The sequence below is a fragment of the Eumetopias jubatus genome, unplaced genomic scaffold, assembly GCF_037043125.1.
Source record: "Eumetopias jubatus isolate StellerSeaLion01/CBP00866 unplaced genomic scaffold, mEumJub1_p1.0 scaffold_3, whole genome shotgun sequence".
In the NCBI taxonomy this organism is placed as follows: domain Eukaryota; kingdom Metazoa; phylum Chordata; class Mammalia; order Carnivora; family Otariidae; genus Eumetopias; species Eumetopias jubatus.
In genome coordinates, this window is record NW_028274809.1 from 55,221,979 (window position 1) to 55,244,197 (window position 22,219).

The following is a 22,219-nucleotide window of genomic DNA, read 5'->3' on the forward strand; positions in this document are numbered from 1 at the left end:
TTTGGATGCTGCTTTACAATTTCTCAGCTGTGCTCCTTAAGGTATTTTTTTTTAAAGCCAAATGTCTATAATTTCTAGAAGGTAACACTGATTAAAGGGGAATTTTTCAAGTTTAAGGGAATATAGTGGAAATATTGTTATTTAAAACCTGAGCTCTGTAACCACTTTGGCCTTCTAAGAATAGTGAGTAGAGGGGACAAAATTTATTTTAGTGGGAAGCGATCCTTTTTTTTTAAAAAACCTTAATATTTATGCTATATTTTTCATTTGGAAGGAGAGGAGAAAAATAAAGCTAGAAATCTCAGAGCAGCTAAAGGGCAAGATGTTTGGTTTAAGGAGCCTTTTGGCATGCAGGTCAGCCTGGAGAGTGGAGAGCTAAAATGTTCTGTTTGAAAAGATGAGGACAAATGGTAGCAGAATAAGGACTCCCCAAAGATATCCAGGTCCTAATCCATGGAATCTGTGAATGTTACATGGCAAAATGGACTTTGCAGATCTGCATAAGAATCTTGAGATGGGAGCAGGAGGGGAAGAATGAAGGGGGGGAAATCGGAGGGGGAGATGAACCATGAGAGACGATGGACTCTGAAAAACAGACTGAGGGTTCTAGAGGGGAAGGGGGTGGGGGGATGGGTTAGCCTGGTGATGGGTATTGGGGAGGGCACGTTCTACATGGAGCACTGGGTGTTATGCACAAGCAATGAATCGTGGAAGACCACATCAAAAACTAATGATGTAATGTATGGTGATTAACATAACAATAAAAATTTTTAAAAATTTAAAAAAAAGAATCTTGAGATGGGGAGAATTATCCTGGATTATCTGAATGGTTCAGTGTAATCATAAGGGTCCTTATAAATGGAGGAGATGTGACAAGAGAAGCAGAGGTCAGAGTGATGCAGTTTGAGAAAGACTTGACCTGCCCTTGCTGGCTTTGAAGAGAGGGGAATGGGGCCATGAGACAAGGCATGTGGGCAAGCTGTATAGTTAGAAAAGGCAAGGAAATGGATTCTCCCCTAGAGAATGGTACGAATTGTCAGATAATAACCTTGCGCTATTTAAAGCCACTTAAGTTTGTGGAAATGTGTTATAACAATAGTAGGAAACTAATACAGGGGTATGAGTTTAAAAGGAGTCTAACAAGAAGAAAATTCAGGAAAAAAATGAAGGAGTAAGGAGAAGCAAACCAACTCTTCAAGAAGCAAGGGGGCTGAGAAACGTGGGTAGAGGCTAAAACTTGCAGGGAAAACATGGCCAGTGAGAAATTCCCAGGGATGGGACAGCTAAGGGATTTGTCTGAACTGTCTGCTGTGCTCAGTGTTAAAATATTGCACCCACTTTGTCCTTTGCTTGCTGTCTTCAGTTACTACTGGAGCTCTGGTGTTTCATCCAAAGGCTCTTCTGAGCAGTCACTCTTACCTGGCAAAACCTAGAAGTCACACTGTTACAGGCCACTTCTGAGGATATAAAGTAGAAAAAAATAAGAGATCTTTAAACACTCAGAGGTATGTAAGGTTAGAAATTTGTTCTCTTTTAAATGTTATTTCAGTAAGACCTCTTTCCTCAGTGCAGTGGGTTGAGTAGTGTCCCCTCAAAATTTGTGTCCATCTGGAACCTTAGAATGGGGCCTTATTTGGGGGCACCCTGGGTGGCTCAGTCAGTTGAGTGTCTGACTCTTGGTTTCAGCTCAGGTCATTATCTCAGGGTTGTGAGATCCCACCACTGAGTGCAGAGCCTGCTTGAGATGCTTTCTCCTCCCTCTTCCTCCCCCTTTACTCCTCCCCCTGCTCATTCTCTCTCTCTCTCATAAATAAATAAATAAATAAATAAATAAATAAATAAATAAATAAAATCTTTAAAAAAAGAGAATGGGACCTTATTTGGAAATAGGGTCTTTACAGATGCAATTAATTAAGGATCTTGTGGTGGAATCATGCTGGACATAGGTGGACCATAAATCCAATGACTGGTGAGGACATACAGGGACATAAGGGAGAAAACCATGTGAAGACAGAAGCTGAGATTGGAATGATATATATATATATGTCCAGGAACAGTAAGAGCCACCAGAAGCTGGAAATGGCAAGGAAAGAATCTCTCCTAGATCCTTTAAAGGGAGGATAGCCCTACCAATACCTTGATTTGGGTCTTCTGGCTTCCAGAATTGTGAGAAAATAAATTTCTGTTGGAAACCACCAAGTTCATAGAAATCTTATGGCAGCCCGAGGAAACTAATACACTCATTAAATGAGGAAGATGAAATAGATAATATCTACTAAATTTCTCTTCTGGCAACAAAGTTCCAGGAAGCATTGAGTCTATGAATCAGCTGTTGTGCATTATAGTGATTTTTTTATCTAATTAAAGAAAGAGAATTAACTGTCATTGAAAGATTCATATGTCACACTTATGTTAAGTTAATTTCACGAATGCCCAATGCATTAGACTTTATTGTCCTCATTTTACAAATGAGGAACCTAAGGCTCAGAGAGGTTAAGTCATTTGCATACATTTGCAGGTTACTAAGTGTTAAATTTTTAAGTCCAACAGCAGTGCTACGGGCAGTACTCTCTGCTTTCCTGCAGGCTTCTGCCTGGAAGAAATTCTCTTGGCCATCTAATGCTTTACTCTATTAAGGCTGAGGCCTTAATTGGGTTTAGATGCTGTTTAATATGTCTCTAACGAGATTATACTATGATCTGGCATTGAAATGAACAGTTATTGTTTCACAGAAAAACATGGAAACAAGAAATGGAGTATAAATTTGATATTAGTGATGAAAATGTGTATTGTTGGGAAACTGACCATGGTCTAGATGTTCTTGCAAAGCAACAACTGAGGAAGAAACTCACAGGGAGATGAAGCTAGACTATATTTTGTTCCTGAAATACGTACTAAAGGATTACTTACCAATGCCAAGTCATGCAACTGAAGACAAGAGAAATTGCCAAAGCACTCACAATAAATGAAAGAAATTTCAAAACAGTAAGAGGCTGGTGTAACCAACTTCATGCCTGATCAAGACTGCTATTAAAGTGTGGATTATCAGTTTGTCAAAAACTTCCAATGTGTTGGAGGCTGTTAAATTTCTGGGGACAAGTGATTCAATTAAAGAGAAAAGGAAACCATGAACTTAGTCAAATAGGAAATGCTGAGAAAATCCCAGTGTCCTTTGACATGCCTGTCAGTGCCAAGGGTACTAATATGATCACTATCAAGTACATAGATTACAAAATGTAGCATTTCAACATAATGCCATGTCTAATGTCAAATGGTTAAAACTTGCCACCATATTTAATTTTAAACAACAAAATCAAACTGAATGTGGGAAACAGAATTGCAGCCCCTGGGGCCCTCACCTTCAGTTGTCATATCCATGAATGTGTTACATTTCATGGCCAAAGAAACTTGCACATGCAATTAATCAGTTGATGTTAAAATAGGGAAATCATTCCAGATTACCTAGGTGCCCCAATCTAATCACAAGCCCTTAAAAACTTAAGGGCTTTCTTCTAGTTGAGGACAGAGAGATGCAGCCGATAAGGGAAGTCAGAGACTTAAAACACAAGCAGGATTCCACACATATTGCTGGCTTAAATATAGAGGGGGCCACATGTCAAGGAAACCAAGACCTCAGTGCTACAATTACAAGGAGTTGAATTCTTCCAACAACAAGCTTGATTCTTCCCCAGAAGCCCCAGAGGAGAATGCAATTCTGTCAACACCTTGATGTTGCTCTTGTGAGATCCTGAGCAGCAATTCCAGCTATGCCATGACAAACTTCTGATCTCCAGAATTGTGAGATAATAAAAGGGTATTGTTCCAAGCTGCTAATTTTGTAGTAGTTTGTTGTGCAGAAATAGGAAACTAAGGAACTATTAGTGCATGAGTTTGAACCCAATCTCATCTGAGAATGAAATTGAATTCAGTGATGTGAACACAGACACAGATAAATACATGGCAGCTGAGCTGGTGAAGGAGTGATGCATAGCCAGCCATGTAGAACAGATGACCAGGAGCCCTCCATAACCTTCAAATTATGTTAGGTCTTGATGCAGTTTTAGACATGTGGCTGCACAGTTAAAGAATCATTGATGGCATGACTAGACAACAGCAACCCCTTAAAATTTCTGGCAACAAACCAACTGAAGATCACTGGAGGGAAGACTATGAGTCTGGTTTTGTCTAAAAACTTTCCAGTGATACTTCCTACTAAGTTCAACAGAACGCCAGCATCAAAACTTGCAGGAGGGTGCTGGTGATTTGGAAGAGAGTCCCAGAGATGACACTAGAGCCCTCTTGTAAGAAATGCTGCATCCGGGCGCCTGGGTGGCTCAGTTGGTTAAGCGACTGCCTTCAGCTCAGGTCATGATCCTGGAGTCCCGGGATCAAGTCCCACATCGGGCTCCCTGCTCGGCAGGGAGTCTGCTTCTCCCTCTGACCCTCTTCCCTCTTGTGCTATCTCTCATTCTCTCTCTCAAATAAATAAACAAAATCTTAAAAAAAGAAATGCTGCATCCTCTACATCCTGATAGCTCAGAGGATGTTATCTGCAAACATCGATGACTCCATATTGAAAAGTGATTCAGAAGAGTGACACTGAATTTGAGGAAATTTTAGAAATGTCTTAGTCAATTTATTTTACTTATGATTTTTCCTTTTATATATAATTAACTTGTATAGTTTAAATTTTCCCTCAAGAATGGCATATCATAACATTTATGTCTAATCTAAAAGATCTTTTAAAATAAAATTAAAATAGTGTAAGTGATAAGAACAAATTGCCTCATAGCATTTTTTGTCTTTTTTTACTGATTCAAAAATAACAATGCATCTTACAATCGATGGTATTGTAGATTCCATCAAATAATATGACCCTTACACACATTGTTTTTCCTGTGGCTTTTCTACCCCTCAGCTCATTTACACCTACCCCTGAGGGTATATATATCTCAACTTTGAGAAGCACCTTAGGGGACCTTTAGGGTTTCTTTCAGTTTTTAGACTGGACAGCCCTCTGATTCTTCTCAATATTAGTTTTCTGTATTACATTTTTTAGGTCAGAATATTGAAACTTATGTTTCAATGCCTTATTGATTTTTTTTCCTTTCTTTAGAGTTCTGTGCAGATCTAGTTTTGCAAACAAATTATTCCTCCCAGCAGTGGTTTGCAAGCATTCCTTACTCCTCTGTAACTCTTTCCTTCAGGCTTCCAGCCCCGATGGCCCAAATCTGGCCAGTTTTTAAAAGGGAACTGACTTCCATAAGATGTGACTATAATGAGACAGAAGTACAGGATGAGCTCTAAGATTGGTTCATGAGTCTGTAAGTAAGACTCCCAGAGATGTTCTTTGTTCTTGTCCAGCAGCAATGATATATTTGGGAATAAACTTGGAATAGACCATCTTAACCTAAAAAGACTAAGAATGATGACAGAGGATTTTGTTTATTCACTTTATTGTGATTGTACCCTGCAGTCATATGATACATTTTACAACCCTGAGATGTACCTGACCCAGGTGAGATGATCTCTAGCACCTATCCACATTATGAATAGGAGTGGGCTTATGTTTCCAGAAAGTGTGATGTAACCCACCTTCGCCTGGACTTTGCTATTTAACCCTGATGAGGATTTTAGGAATCAGAAATTCTGCTTCTACCTTGAAGAAAGTTGTTAAATGTCTTCCCTGTGAGTCCTACTGTGCCAATTTCTTTGGGTATCCTTTAGGTGGTGGACTTTCAACCTTTTTAATTACAATGTAGAACAAAAGATATATTTTATATCCAAATCTAGTTAATGCATATAAATACACACAAAAATGTACACATACTTATCAAAAGCAAGTTTTATGAAACTATGCTTACCTTTGCTATGTATTTGCTATGTATTCTGATGTATTCTGTTCTTTAAAAACAACCTGCTGTCCTAACTCATAAAGTTGATTTCATGATTCACTAATTTGCTGTGACCCACAGTTTGAAAAACACAGCTTTAGATGCATAAGCCTTGTTTGATTCATATATGTAGTATGTGTGGCCTCAATCAATGCCTATATTTGTTATTTTTAATTTATTTTTAAATTTAAATTTAATTTAATTTATTTTTAAATATGGTGGTCATATGAAACATACAACCCATGGTATTGTAGATTCCATCAAATAATATGACCCTTACACACATTGTTTTTCCTGTGGCTTTTCTACCCCTTCAAAAATTTTTTCACTCAAATATATGTTGTGCTTCAAATCTGGCACCTTGGAGAGTGTTTTCCTTGTGTAAGTTTTGTATACCACTATTTAGTACAAGTGAATGAAATGTGTTACATAATCTGTTGATAAGGTTGACACTCTTTCTTTAAGCACTTTGAATATGTCATTCAGTGACCTTCTGGACTCCATGGTTTCTGATCATGGAGCTCTTAATCTTACTGAGAATCACTTGTATGTGATGAATCACATTTCTTTTGTTGCTTTTAAAAGATTCTTTCTTTGTCACTGGTTTTCAGCAGTTTAGTCAGGATGTGTGTAGGTGTTGGTCCTTTTGAGTTTATCCTACTTGGAATTTGTTGAGCTTTTTGAATGTATAGATTAATATTTCTTTAACCAAACATGGGAAGTTTTTAACCATTATTTTTCAAATATTCTTTCTGCCCCTTTTCCTCTCTCCTGTTTTTCGAAGACTCCTGCAATGTTCATATGCTTGATGGTGTCTCACATGTCTCTGAGACTCTACCCAATTTCTGCCTCTCAAATCAGATATTCTCAATTAAGCTATCTTCAACTTTGGTGATTTTCTCTTCTGGCTTCTCAATCCTTCCGTTGAACACTCTTAGTGAATTTTTCATTTCAGTTATTGCATTTTTCAATTCTAGAACTTCTTTTTATTCTTTTTTATAATTTCCAACTCTTTGTTAATATTCTGTGTTTGTTGAGACATTGTTCCCTTATTTTCCTGTAGTTCTTTAGATTTGGTTCCCTTTGGTGTTTTGAATATATTTGTAATAGCTCAATTAAAGTCTTTTTCTAGTAAGTCCAACATCTGGACTTACTCAGGGATGGATGGTTTCTGTTGACTGCTTTTTTTCCTGTGTACTTTCCCATTTTTTTGTATGTCTCAGTTATTTTTTAGTTGAAAACCAAATATTTTAAATAACATAGTGTGGAAACTGGAGATCAGATTCACTTCCCACTCACTCCATCTAGGGTTTGTTGTTGCTTCTATTTGTTGCTGTTATTGTTGTTGCTACTGTTTGTAGTTCAGTGACTTTCCTGAACTATTCTTTGTTGTGTGTGGCAACTGAATTCTCTGCTTGGTTAGCTTCTTATCAGCAAATGACTGGACATAGCTTTCCTTAAAAGCCTTGAGCCAGTAAATCGTCCAGCCTCGCTGAGGGTATCTGTATGCATGTGGGTGATACCTTCAATTCTCTGAGGGGAAGTTTACGTAGCTTTCACTTTCTGCTTACACAGAGCTTCAGGGTCAGCCAGAGGTAAGGACTTAGGGCCTTCTTGGGTCTTTGCTGGGCATACATACAACTCTGCAAATGAGTGTGCCCTTCTAGATTTCCAGGAATATGTCAGAGCTTTTCAAAACCCCCTAGGAATATCTCATTTCCATGCTACTTCTTTCAAGTTTTCTAGTCCACTTCCTGTTAGTTGCAACTCTTATCCCTGCCTACAGCAGTTGCAGTGTTAAACAATTGCTGCCGGTTTTTTCCCCAAATGCCCTGAGGTGAAGGCTGTTCTCAGTGAGCAAGCCCCAAGTCAGGTCGCATAAAGACAAGCTCTGTGAGTGGAGGTTTCTAATGGAGCTGCCAAACAGGTCAAATAATGACAGCACTCTGGGGACTGGACTTTTAGGGAGCTCCAAATCTGTTCTCCCTCTGCCAGTGGCTGCTAGGCTGCTGGTTTTCACAGCTTGCATGATTATGTAGCTCTTGGTCTTCTAGCTACCCTAGAGTTGGGGAGAGGGAGACAGGAATAAAGTCCGTGAAAATGACCCCCCCAAAAAAACTTGCTGTCCTTACAGAAATTCAACTGTTCTTCTTGAATAAATACTCCTCAGAATTTTGCAAGCCTTTCCTTAATTTTCAGAGTTCTCAAAAAGTTGATTTTGACAATTTTTGCTAGTGTTCTTCCTACTTTTATGGAGGAACAAGTTTTCAGTGGCCCTTAGTCTGCCCATTTGGAAGACAATCCTCTTCTTTTTAATTTCTCTTACCTAGAGGGAGAGGAAACGATAGACAAACTCACACACGGGTATAAGACAAAACATTTCCACAGTATGTGACGAATATATTCTTTTTTCCTACTTTTTTTCTTCATGGATCTCCTTTCTTCTGTGCTAGAAAGCATGTGCTAGGAAGCCTGTGATGGGTGTTTTGTATGAATAAAAAGATGATACCTATTCTGATTTCAAGAAAATGAAGAAAACCTTTAAAATATTAAAAATTAAGGGGCACCTGGGTGGCTCAGTCATTAAGTGTCTGCCTTCCGCTCAGGTCATGGTCCCAGGGCCCTGGGATCAAGCCCCGCATCGGGCTCCCTGCTCGGCAGGGAGCCTGCTTCTCCCTCTCCCACTCACCCTGCTTGTGTCCCTGCTCTCGCTGTCTCTCTCTCTGTCAAATAAATAAATAAAATCTTTAAAAATAAATAAAATAAAATAAAATGTTAAAAATTAAAACAGCACTGTCACCACCACCCCCAGTCATCTTGAAACAGAAGCAAGATTTGTGTTGCTATGTCACTTCCTTTAAAACAAGAACTTTAGGACATTCTTCTTGACTACTGTCTAGCAAATTCAGGGCTGCTGAACCTCATGATGCCAATATTTAATGTTGCTAATTGAAGAAGAGAGGTGCAGATGGCCCAGGAGTCTCATTTTTATCCCCTTTCCATTGTCTAGAAAAGAGGTGGTTCAGCAGATCTGAGTTAGCTCAGCAGAAGACAAGACTGGTACCAGAAACTGAACTCTGAGGCTCCCTCTTGGTATAAAGGCTAGTTCTTTACCAGGAAGCTCTATTGTTGCAGAGTCAAGTGTATATTTCTGATTCCTTTCCCTAAAAATATACGGAGTGTTATGAGATTGGAGTGTTTCCACTGAAACATTTTATATCTGACCTACGCATACCTCCCAAGGAGCTATGTCACTTTGATACTTCTGGGCTTGCATGTTTCCCCCCCAAATAACCCTATATTATAAATATCCTCCCTGACATAGTGGTGTATGTGTCCATGTACCATTTGCATGATGCTAATTATAAGAATTAAACATCAATGAAAGAGAGGAAACATTTTAAAAAGCAGTCATATGTCTTCCAAAATCTTAAGAAAGTCAAGAACACATATTTCTCAAGTATCTAACCTTTATCTCTTAAACATATGTAATTTCTATCTTTTCTTTTTCCTGCCTTTGAACATGAAGACTCAAATGAAAGACAACCCCTCTCATTACCCTTGTTTATTTTGGACCAATGGGCTTGTCACTCTAGAAAAACTGTCACAGAGGAGAAGAAAGCTATAAAAATGTTCTGTGGACAGCAAGGCACATGAATAAGTACTGAGATCAAACATAATAAAGTAGCTTATGGAGGTCAACTGTCTCTTAGGTTGATGCTATGCAGTAAACAGAATTATGGCAACTTGAAAGCCTTCATGATTGGTTTTTATATTTGACTCTTATTTTTGTAGGTCTCTTATTTAACATGCTTGAGTTAATATTTTAACACTTTGAGTCCACTTCTCCTTTCTTGCTGTATAGACATATGTCTGGGACTTGTTGGGAAGGTATGTCCTCAAAAATGGAAGAACAGATGCATACAGTTGGCCACAGCACCCCCAAAGAGAGATATGGTGGGGCTACTTGAAACATCTAGCGGGATAGGAATTTTAACTGTGCTCTATTATCAACAATTTTGCCAGCTAGCACATTTTCTCTTCAGCACATCTCCAAATATGACAATGATGCCACAGTCAAAAACAGTTAACATCTCTCCTGCCCCGGGAAAGAAGCAGTTAAACAGAGCATGTCTCACCTTAGTGTTTTTAAAAAAAGAAAAATCTCTGTGATATAAGGAATTGATTTTTATTGAGAGCTTTTTATGTGCCATGCATTCATCAAGGTTATATTATTGTATCCTCAAATCATCTCTGTACAACGAATTTTATTTCCCCTATTTTCCATTATGGAAACTAAGAGTTATTAAAATTTTATTTGTAGTCTCACAACTAGGAAATGTTGGACCAAGATATGAAAAACCGTTCCAGATTGGCTTGGCTGTGAAACCAAGCAGTTGTCACTATATGATGCTAAATTGTAGACATCAACCACTCACAGTGATGCCATCTGACACCCATCCGAGAGTCACAAGACTCTTCTCCAAAGTGACACCAACTCCTGCAGGTGATAAATCTTATCATTCTAATTGTACAACTTGAGGAAATGAAGGACAGAAAGTGTGTTCTTTGGTCTCCATGTCTTAATTTCTAGTAACAAAGGATGCTTAAAACAGGAGAAATAAGAGTGTGATGAAGTGTCCTCAGGCAAGACCTTAAAGGTAAGTCCATAAACAGGTCATGATAAGGTTTTGGAACTTCTGCAACTTAGAGCATCTTCCTCACCTACCACCCTGTGACAATTGACAAGCTAACTCTGCTTGCTAATTACACTCTCTCCCATTACTTTTTATGACTAAAAGATTTGTTTGGTAACCTTCAAAGATATACTGAAGCCAGTAGGGGGTTATTCATGTCCCAGTTATAGATATTTAAGACTGTCCTGCTGGGGTGCTAGCTTTGAGTTCCACTGGTATTGACTTAGTTCCTTAATCTCCTAAATCTCCTAGTTGAAAGACAACTTCAAATAATATTGCAGAGCTCGAGGCTTCAGGAAGGACCCAGGGATTGATAGGTTTACCTGATAGGAAAAAGTAAGGAATAGAATTTCTCTCTGTGAACCAAAGCTCAGAACAACCTCTAATCAATGAAACAAAATGGCAAATAGTATTAGGTACAACCTATAGATCAAAAAAACAGTTTTTGTTTGCAAAACGGAAAAAAGAAATATCTGTCCTAAAGGGTTCTTGGAGTTCCTGTCTTGCTTCTTTGCCTTTCTGAATCCTGCCCCCATTGGATAATACTCAAGCTAGCAGAAGGCAATTCACAAACCCTCCTTGACAGTGAGAAAATAGATGTGCCTATGTTGATACTTCTGCTCCTAACCTAAAGATATATTTTTAGTTAATGGTCACAGTTTTGATTAATGATTGTTATAGCACATCAAGGAGAATATATTAATGTAGCCCTGAAAACGTTAAATTTGAGGTGACTGGAAATGACGAGGAAGAAATGTCCAGAAAGTGCTTGGATATATATGTAGGGAAGTCAGGACTCAATGGGCTGCTGGTGTAGATGTGGAGATCGTCAGTATATATTTGGTTGTGGATACAAAGTAGGTCCATGGGACCACACAGTATATTGGTTGGCCTCTTCCACTGTAGCCTTCTTGATCACTTCCACCATGTATCCTAAGTTTTAGTTCTAATATTTATAATATCAATACCGAAAACCTCACACTTCTAAAGCTTTACTCATGCTGTGGTTTTGTCTGGATTGTTTTTATGAACTTTTATTTCTACAAAGACCAGCTTAGACCGACTTCCTTTTGGGAAATAATTTTCCAAATACCATTCCCAACCCAAACAAAACTGACCTTTCTTTGCTCTGTTCCCATAATGTCTTGTACATTTTTCCATTAAAGCATTTATCACAAATTGTTGTCATTGTTTGTGAGCTCCCCAAAGGTGTGGTTCCTTTAGCTTCTTCCTATACCTTTTTCTGTAAAGGTAGGGGCAGGGCTGAGCTAGCTGACCATCCACACACAGATGGGTTCCCACTGCCAATTTATTTAAGCAACAAGGAAAAGACCTTTATTGGTGTGTTTATGCGATTTGCCCCATGACTGTCCAGCTCTTAGTAGGGAGCATGGTCATTCTTGAAATAGCAAAGTCTTGGGAGTCTCTCGTGAAGACTAAACTCTAGGTTTGAGAACAAAAATGTCAATGCAGACACAGAATAATGATTAACATTATTTTATTCAGATATTTTGTCTTCTAATTTAGAGACTCGTTTTGAGAATTAATCCTTAAAAAAGTCTTAAGTGAATTTTCATATAGTTTTCTCTGTTTGAATCTTTAGCTAAGATAGGTTTTTCAGACAATTGAAGATGGTGAAGTTGCTTGTCCAGGGGTGTTTTATTTTGTCTTGTTTTGTTTTACTTGTATTGATTTCTTTCCTCCACTACTCTGCAACTCGTTGTCCTCAGGTTTATATCTTACTTCACTGGCCCTCACTTCAGGGGCAGTCACATTTCAGGAATTATGTGTTGTCTGTAATAGGGCAATTCTCTTTTATCCTTCCACTGTCAATATATTTGAGCTCATGAAGCTCTCTTTGAAGTCAGTGTGAGTCTCATATTTGGAAGCAAGATACCACTGAGAAAGAAGATTCTAAACTGCAGCCCTTTGAGGGAAACTTACTTTTTAAACCTGCATCTTCCTATGTACCTGGTTCTAGTAAAATACAATTGTGTAAAAGATTTCTTTCAATTTTCATGTTATTTTAAACAAGCCTCGCTCTTAGGGAGGTCTACTTTTTAAAGAGTTAAAATAAGCTAAGTGGTTAATTTTTACTTTTTAAGGAAGAGTCACTAAAGTTAAGTGACAACTGTATTTATTTTCCTTTTCTCAGACTCTTATTTCAAGGATTTTTTGGTCTGCTAGTTTTTTTTTTTCTTTAAGCCAGAATTTATTTTAACATCCCCACCTTAAGGGTCAAAATAATTTTATGATTTGAACATGAGAAGCTATTAAACATAGTTATTAAAACATACAAACTTTGGAAGTATTTTAATGGTTTCTCAAAACTTCTGATTTTCAACAACAAATGAATGTTGTATAGAATTTTAAGCCATTTTTCCCCTCTCTATGATGCACTGAGGTACAGTAAATGTCTTGGCGAAATATACACAAACCCAGAAACACTCACACCAGACATCCACTTGCATGAGATGATCTGTAAGTGTTTTTTCCTTTTTGCTGAAAGAAGGGTCAGGCCATCCCTATTCCCTATGTATAACAGACAAGGGTATGGGAGAAGCCAAAGGGGCTATTTAATGAGGAAACTTGCAGGAGTGTAGACATAAACAATATGGCCTTGGGACCTAGGGACCAAAATACAATGCAGAGTGTGGGGGAGAGGATTCTTCCTTTACCCCATGAAACTTAAGCACCCTCAAGTGTCTGGTCTCCCTCAAGTGACTTCCAAGGCTTTGACAAGGGGCCTTGAGCAAAAGAATAAATCTCCCTAGAGACTAGGGGTGGGGAGAGGACTTAGAGGTGTCTGTGGTCTTGCAGTTATGCACATGGCAGCAAAGATCCACTGAACTGACATGATCTCACTTGCACCCACAAACTACAGAGTAATCAATATTGATGTGTTTCCAAACTGTGGTAACTCTCCTTATCTTGGTTCTGGCCCAAACTGAAAATCTTAGTGCTGGATTTGATATCTCTGGTCAGATTTAGGGGGGGGGGGGCTCTAGAAAGTTGGCCAGTTCAATTTTGGATATTAATTTAAGCTTCCAATGACCTATTAACAAAAAAATAAGACCTGCTAGAAACTATCAACCCTGACTCTTCTGTAAGAACAAGATCTAGAACAAAGATGATGGTCATCCTACCTCCATCCTGCTCAGACCTCATGGAGAGGACTATTCTGGACTGGCTTTCATAATCAAGAGGGCTATTACTCAGCAGGGGTACATGTAGGACAAGGATGATGAGAATAAGGAAGGCATGCCAGAGGAGAAGTCGCTGAAGGAATTAGAGCTGATTAGAAAAGAATGATCTTAGATGGAAGACTATGGGGAACATGTTAATTATTGCCAAATATTTCAAGGGCTGTCAGCTAATGAGATCCCATGGGACTGGGAGCAAAGGATGATTATTAGGAAGTAAGCTGCGCGGCCACAAAATGGAATGGAATATTTTGGTAGGTAATGGGTTCCCTGTCACTAAAGACATTCAATTTGATATTAGATGTCAGTTTGTCAGAGAGATTGAAACAGGGCCATTGTCAGCCCATACAGTGTCTCTGTGAGAATAGAAAAAGTACTCACTCTAGATGGATGCAGCTGTAAGTCAACATGCACAACTAGGCTAGATTTTAACCCCCATTTGTTCCTTTTACAAGGCACCCCTATGCAGGGCAGAACCTGCATAACCACACATGGCTGTGTCCATGATCTTAACATGTTCTGCTCCAACAGCAATCAATCAAAAGAGAGGAGGCCACACAGAATAAAAGAGCTCTCATCAACCAGAAGGAGTTGACCTATTGGACCTTAATGAAAGAACTGATCCTTTAAGCCAGATGTGTCCCTCAAGAAACAGAAATAATTTGGGCCCTTTCCTTTGTGGTTAAATTCGTAATACTTCATTGCTGAAATGTACAAAGGCTACTGTCACATGAGGAATTTACTTTTGAAGCTATTAAAATGTAGATACTTTTTAAAAATATTCACTGCGGGCTAGAAAATATGTTAAGCACTTGTATAAATTATTACTTTAATCTGCCCAATAAGTAGTAGTATTATACCCATTTTACAGATGAAGTGTAACCCAACTTGTCTGAGATCACTTTGCTAGGAAGAGGCAAAATAGGTATTTGAATCAGGTATATTTGACTCTAAAATTCATGGTCTTTCTCATAAAACAAAATTATCGTTTTGAAAAAAAGCAAAGTTTTCAGGGCGCCTGGGTGGCTTAGTCGGTTAAGCATCTGCCTTCAGCTCATGTCATGATCCCAGGGTCCTGGGATTGAGCCCTGTGTTGGGCTCCCTGCTCAGTGGGGAGTCTGCTTCTCCCTCTCCCACTCCTCCGGCTAGCAGTCTCTCTCTCTCTCTCTCTGTCAAATAAATAAATAAAATCTTAAAAAAAGAAAAAAAGCAAGGGTTTGAAAGCTCTAACTCAACATCATAATTCTGCATTACAGTAAAATTTTAAGATTTAGAAGGTTGAATTTGTGCAAAAGCCAGAATGTGATATAAATACTCAAGAGGACAATCATCCTTCCTGCCATCTCTCTGAGCATTCTGTCACGCTGGGCCTTACTTAGTTTATGTACCCATGCACCATTAAACTGACGAAATGGAGAGGTGGTTTTCAGAACATCTGCTTGCACTGTTGCAGCTATAGGTTCACTAAAATCTCCCCTCCCTTCTGTAGCCTTACCCCATGACAACAGTCTCAGCGCTGCTTCCTCCCTTGCACTTCTTTTGCATTCCTGATCGGTACCGTTGACTTGGCAACTAGTCAACACCGCCATGTGACACATTTCTCATTTGAAATTTGAACTGAGCGCTTAAAGTGGTCATTGTATAAGTGTCATCTCCTCATCTAGGTGGAGACCTCCATGAGGGGAGAGACCATAGTTTATACTTCTTAGAAACCACCTCAACTGTGCTTACGTGCCGTGCCTTGCACAGAGTTGACTGTCTTACGTTGTCCTACAATTTTAGAGTGATTGCAGTACGTACATAGCCTGAACTAAACCCAGTTCTAAGCATGTTTAGATTTAGAATGAATCTCCCATGAGCCCCTGTTCAGTAAGTGTTCTCATCATCATCTTCCTTGGGAATTTTTAAGTAGGGACCTATGGCCCTGGACGATCAAGTCCAATGTCTTTTCCTCCCTCTTCTTCTGACTGCATACAGTCTCAGACTGCAGTGTTTATGATTAGCAGTGTCTCCCTGAAACTCCCTGTATGTGGACTGCCACTCCCTTCTTTCCTGTAGGTGAGAACCTACTATTCTTGCTCTACCCCTACTCATTGATTCCTCTCCTGAGAGGCTACGGGGATGAATAACATCACCAGTAAATGTTACATTCACCAGACACAGACCAGCAGCCATTACAGATGATGTCTACGGATGGTGCTAAAGAATGCCTCTGCTTCCCAATTCTTCATGCATCCAGGGGCCTCTCTGTGCCCCAGATCCTCGGGATGGCACACATTCCACACTGCGGCACATCGTTGCATAGTAACAATGGCTCGTGACAGTGGTTAGTGTTTTCCTTACATATAGGGCAGTTTAGATTAAAAAGTCGATAGGGTTCTTACTCTTCTTGCTGTGGTACCCTCACTCACGTGTCCTGGAACCTAGGATTCCACAGAGTGTGGTTTGGAAAATGTCTCCCCTGTAGACTTGCATTCATTTATGTAATTTCAGTTATCACCTGCCATGCCACAAACCTCACATCCTCCATGAAAATGTTCCTTGACGTCATGATTTTGAACAGTACTCAGTTTTGCATTTCCATAGCTCCTGGCAGTGCTCAGTTTGCACTTAGGGAAGAAGTGGTGGAAGGGAGGGAGGGGAGTAGGGAATCTTACTAATTCTTATGCCCTTTCTGTAAATTTGATGATTGTAGTGAACGTGATACAAGGGAAAGTTCACAAAATCATTTTGCATAAAATTCCTGTTCAAATCAAATATGGATGTAATTCAAATGATTAACGTTAGGGGTCAGTAGCATTAAAAAGAGTTTTCCGGTAAGATTTTGTAAGTAGGAAATGTGTTTTGTTAAGAAACTCTGAGACATACTGGAGAAGTAGTTACATAATTACTAGGATTACGCATGGTCTAGATCTGCTCTTTTGCTGCCTTTAAAATTTTGTAAACTCCTAATTTATTTCCTGATTTTTCCCCATTCTGGGGCTTAATTTTTCCCTATGTCAAACATCCAGTCTGCTCAGTTAAGGGGTGTAGGTTTTGGGAGGTCAGTGGAATTTATTATGCTATGGTGTTAGCATCCTATTGTCAATTTCAGTCATTACTTGATTACTTACTTTATGTCTGTCGGCTTTGGCCTAAATACAACCTAGAGTGGTTCTCTGGATCACAGGGAATCTATTATTTTACATTACATCAGGTAGGTTTTTTTGAAGTAGCTATTGATAATTACCTCGCTAGTCTGTTACTCAAGTCACTTATCCCTTCTTAAGGGGGATAGATAATCCTACTATGAGTATAATTTTATGAGATTTGCTTGCAAGCAAATTTATGTTTCTCTGTTTTCTTGCTGCCTGCTTTGGTTTTGATAGTTTCAAAGAAAGCATGGAGAAATCATCATATTCCGACTGGCTCGTAAATAACAGTGTTGCTGAGCTCGTGGCTTCCACAGGTCTTCCAGTGAACATCAGTGATGCCTACCAGGATCCTCGCTTTGATGCCGAGGTAAGAGGAATATTCTCGTTGCAGTCTTAAGGTTCACTTGTCACAGTGCTGATGGTTTGCTGGTTGAAGCAAAAGAGGGACCATCATATAGATCGATAGCAACCCTTGAGTTTATAGGCAATTTTTTTTTTTGCATCTTTCCCCCGTGATCAGATTTTTAGCATTGCCTACTGTTGCGTAACAGAAAAACCTCCTCTCTACTCTGATTTGTGGCAAAATGGGTATCTGTTATGTATTAGTTTGATGCTCTTTTACAATTGGGTACATTTTATATTAAATGTACCCATATACAAGTGCCCATGCCTTAACTCATGGACATTTTATATTAAACATAGTTTATATTAAACGATAATTATTGATAAAAATGCGTATATAACATAGTTATTTCCCAATAGATGCTAGAACAACTACCATGTCTTTTAAAATTGCTCCCAAGAAATGGTAAATTGGTTTGTGTTATTGTTTAATGTTAATTTTGTAGGCACATTGTGCTCTATGCAGAATATATTAAAGCAGTATAGATTCTGACTTGCAAAAGTTTAAATTCTAAGTATCTATAGTATCATACAGATAAATTTACATGAATTTATAAAATGTGTATGTGTGTGTGTGTGTGTATTCAATAAATTACACGTTTCCTATTCTACATTGCCAAGCTAAGATCTAAAGAGTAGCAGGAGTTTTTTGGCGAGGAAGGTGAGGAGATGTGTTCCAGGCAAAGCTGAGAGAGCATGGGGGCTGAGGAGCTGGAGAGCTGAGATGAGTTAATGCTGCCGAAAGCACGAGGTAGATGAGGCTGGAGGAGGAAGCAGAGGTCAGGTTGCTCCAAGACTTTGAAAGCTACGTTAAGAAGTTTGAGTATTTGTCTTAGGCAATGGGGAGCCAGTAGTTGAGTTTTAAATCAGGGAGACGCAGGACTTGTATTTTAGAAAGATCACACCACCTCTGTGGCTACAGCACAGAGGATAGATTAGCAGTAATAACTGAACATTTAAGCTGAAATGATGACTCTGGAGACAGACAGGGATTCAGTCCCAGTCTCCAGACTCCAAAGCCCTCCTCCTCAGGTCTGCTCTATGCTGCCCCATGTCTGGGGTGGGGCATGATGTGGCAGGAGGCTGCAATCTAGACTTAACTTCGAACTTCAGTCATGTCATCTTTGCAGATCTCTGCAGGGAAATTTTTTATTCCCCAAAACTCACCACCTCTCTGTAGCTGCCTGGGAGCTTTCTTCCCCCAAGCCATGTCCTCTAGTAGTTTCTGTTAATTCTTGAGCATGGAGCTTAGCTTCTCCTACCTTGCAAAGGCTTTCACGAACTCCCAGTCTGGGTTGGGTGTCTCTGCAGCATTCTCTCTCGACTGTCTCAACCCTGACCACCCTCTAGCTCTCTTCAGTTCTGTTGCATTATTTCTGAGTTTTGACTTACCTTTCTTGGGAAAGTACACAGTCTAAAGCTTCTTTAGTTGGCCTCCTTTGCGGGAAAATACCACCACCTTTGTTCTGTGATTGGCAGAGCAGAAATAATTTATAGAGGTCAATATTTGTATACTTTAGCATTATGATTGGGTTAGGACTGATTTGACAAAGTTTTGTGTTTTGCCTTGTTTCTTTCTTCCTTGCTTTTAGAGAGAGAATACTGAAGAACAGATATCTAAACATCATTTTATGAAGGAATGCTTTCAATACCCTATTATTGACATCAGTAATAGCTGAACAAACTGAAAGGCTTCTATGCAGAAAAATCATTCGTTGCCAATTCCTTGTTACCAGGTCATCATGTTAGATTAGATGTCAAGGGGTCATGGTTGATTCCTATCCCAAATTTTAACGCTAAGTTTGGTATGGATTACTGTTATTCTGCTCCTAGCTTTGGATCATGAAGTCAAATTCTGGGGGAAAAAAAAGAATCAACAAATTACACCATTTTAAAAAGTTGGTTAATTAGCCATATGTAAAGGTATAATGAAACATGAGGCAGTGAATACCCACTACCCAGTTTAAGAAAAGAACATGATTATTACTTGTGAATCCTTGTACAGATCTTCCCTAATCCTTTCCCCCTTTGCTTTCCCTGCAGAGGTAACCCTATCCTAATGTGACCTTAACATTCTATTGCCTTTCTGTATAGTTTCATTGCATATGTCTGAATCCATGCCAAATATATCATTATATCTTACATGTCTCTGAACTTTATATACATTATATTATACTGTATGTATTTTTCTGTGGCTTGCTTTTTCATTCAACATATGTTCCTGAGTCATGTGAGTTTGCAGTTCATTCATTTATTTTCACTGCTGCCAAGTATTCCACTGTATGAATAAGCCCTGCTTTTTTTATCCACTATGGTGTTGATGGACATTTGGGTTCCATGTTTGGTTATTACATACATAGCTGCTAAGGACACTCTTTTACATGTCTCTAAGTGTACACATGCAAGAGTTTTTCTAGTGTCTATATGTTGGAGAATGACATGCTGGTCATAGGCTATCAACGTGTTTGCCTTCATCAGGGAAGGAAAAATTCTTGTCCAGTCATTGGTCTTTTTTTTTCCTATGGGAAACAGCACATGTAGCAGGCACAATTAATATCTCAAGACTACTTCTGCTCATACAATTTAGTGATATTGGATATACCATATCTTTATGTCTGCAGACTCTTACCACATCTCTTCCTGATTAGTGATACAGCCATTTTACATTTTTCTCTGTGCTTATAGTCCATTCCAATAAAGCAGCCTGCTCCACTGATCTATAAAAAGAACAGTGTGGACTCCTGAGCAAAAATGCAGCAGTTACTTCTGTGGGATTGGTCATAAAAATTTCATGCTTTTATCCAGTAGTTAGAAGCAGCGATGCCTGAAGACAATAAACTGTGGTAGGTTAAGCAATGACTATTTCCTGAAATCACTTTCTTCCCTCTGATAAAATAAAGCATGTACTTAGACCAACATTTTTTCTTGGTGTTTCACCTAAAATGCTTTCAATCTGTCACATACCTAATACTAGATTTCAAATGCAAACCTGAAGATGCATTATATATGATTTTTACATGGTCTCTTTGCATGGTATTGGAATTTAAAGTTATTTTATGTTTCCCTTCTCATGCTAAGGGAAAAAACTGGTAAGGAATTAAGCAATGTAGATGGAGGTGAGTGAGAGAATTTTGCCTAAATGCAGGCATTTAGTAGATATGTTCTATGAATGTGTGTGTATGTTATAGTGTGTGTGTGTATTGCTAGGAAAAGCAAAATTATTTATCTGCTTAGGCTTCTTCCCTTCTCAAGTATATTTTGCCTCAGGGCATTTTGTCAACTGTTTATGTTAATAATGAATGAGACTCCAGACTAAGTCACGATGCCAAGAGGCTAAAAGGCTCCAACCTTCTCCCCATGAAGCCTGATGTAAGATGGTGTAGATCATAAGATAAAGACAACCATTTCAGATAATATTTTTATTAATGGTTTAAAAGTTTTCCTCACTATAAAAAAAATGTCATGACAAAATGAAATTGCTTCGTTCTTGCACTAAAAGTAATTCTGGAATCATCCTAGAGGTAGAGGGTAACTTTTATAACTGTGTTGTCTTCCTGCAAAGGTTTGAGTCCTCTCCGCTTGGTCTGCTATGGATCCATAATTTTTATCAGTAATTATAATTGATTAGTTATTTATTACTGGTAGAAAATAAGGAAATAATTTTTTAATCCAGGATTAATGGAGTATCTCCCAGAGTTCTCTCCACTGGAAGAGGTGCTTGCTTTTTGGTTCACTACACTCATTGACTTCCCTGAATAGTTTGAAGCTGGTTAATAAGAATGATAATTTGCAGAGTGGTAGCATGGGTAATCCCTTTCAAAGCATTTCCTACTTTTCTTACAGATTTTCTCAACCTAAGTCTATATAATGAACTTAAATCTGCCAAATATATATTTTCCTGAATGCTGGTATCTATCCTAAATTTCTCAATGGTTCAGTGGCTAATTCTGACAACTTGAATTCTCTTAACTGAACATGAAGAAGGACCCCAATTCACCAGACAATGTAGTGTCCTGGGATAGAACACCCAAAAATGGATTGGTCTTATTCTGGGGTTTTATACTATAGATGTGTCAACTTTCAGTTATTAGGAATACAAGAGATTTCTTTAATTTACAGATGAGGAAACAGACTCAGAGAGCTGAAGTGACTTGCCTAAGGCCACACAGCTTCCTTGAGATAGGACACAGAACAGACTGGACTTTCTGATTCCTAATTCAATTCTCTGACTGGTCTCCTATAGGGACCAGCTGCTAAGGGGCTGCCTGGGCAATGGAATCACCACTCCATCTTTCCTCTATCCACAAAGGCAAATGAATGTTGGCCAGTAGACCTACCTCTTTGTCCAGTCTGCTCCACTCACCTGCTGAGTCATCTTGGGCATACTACTTGCATATATATTGTAACATGTAAAATGCTATATAAATATTTTGTAAATGATGCAGTTCTATAGAAATGTCAGTGAAGATATTTATCTGATTAAGGATTAAGTTTCTTCTTTTGGGGTAGGAGCAAGTTGGCAGAAGCAGGTCCTTTTCTCTAAAGTGAGGGTCCTTTACACAGAGCTGCAGACCAGCAGACCTTGGTTATAGACAAGCCAACTTCAATTCTCTTCATCCCCAGACACAGTGGGGAAAGAAGAGGAAAGTCTCTAGCCAAAGAGGGGAGTTAAGGGTGATTGTTTGTTGACAGTAAAGAGGAGATGGTGACACTAATCTGATAACCTGTAGGTCTTCAAGTCAGCCAGGTCTTTCTTTGTCTTCTCAGAGGAGGAACAGTAACAGATGTTAGTTACAGAGGTGGTGAAGGCTGGATGCATGTCCTGTGGCCTTCGGCTGCCATAGAGATGGTCACCATATCCTCTCCTCAAGGAGCCAGCAATATGCAGA

The 22,219-nt window shown here is 38.9% G+C and overlaps 1 protein-coding gene across 1 annotated transcript in view; it reads left to right on the plus strand.

Annotated features, from left to right (window-relative positions):
* Positions 1-22,219, plus strand: part of PDE11A (phosphodiesterase 11A) — a 376,001-nt gene that overhangs the window by 167,430 nt on the left and 186,352 nt on the right. Inside the window, exon 6 of the mRNA XM_028123415.2 lies at positions 17,163-17,295. Within this exon, the coding sequence (XP_027979216.1) occupies positions 17,163-17,295 (133 nt within the window). The remainder of the gene's footprint in view (positions 1-17,162; positions 17,296-22,219) is intronic.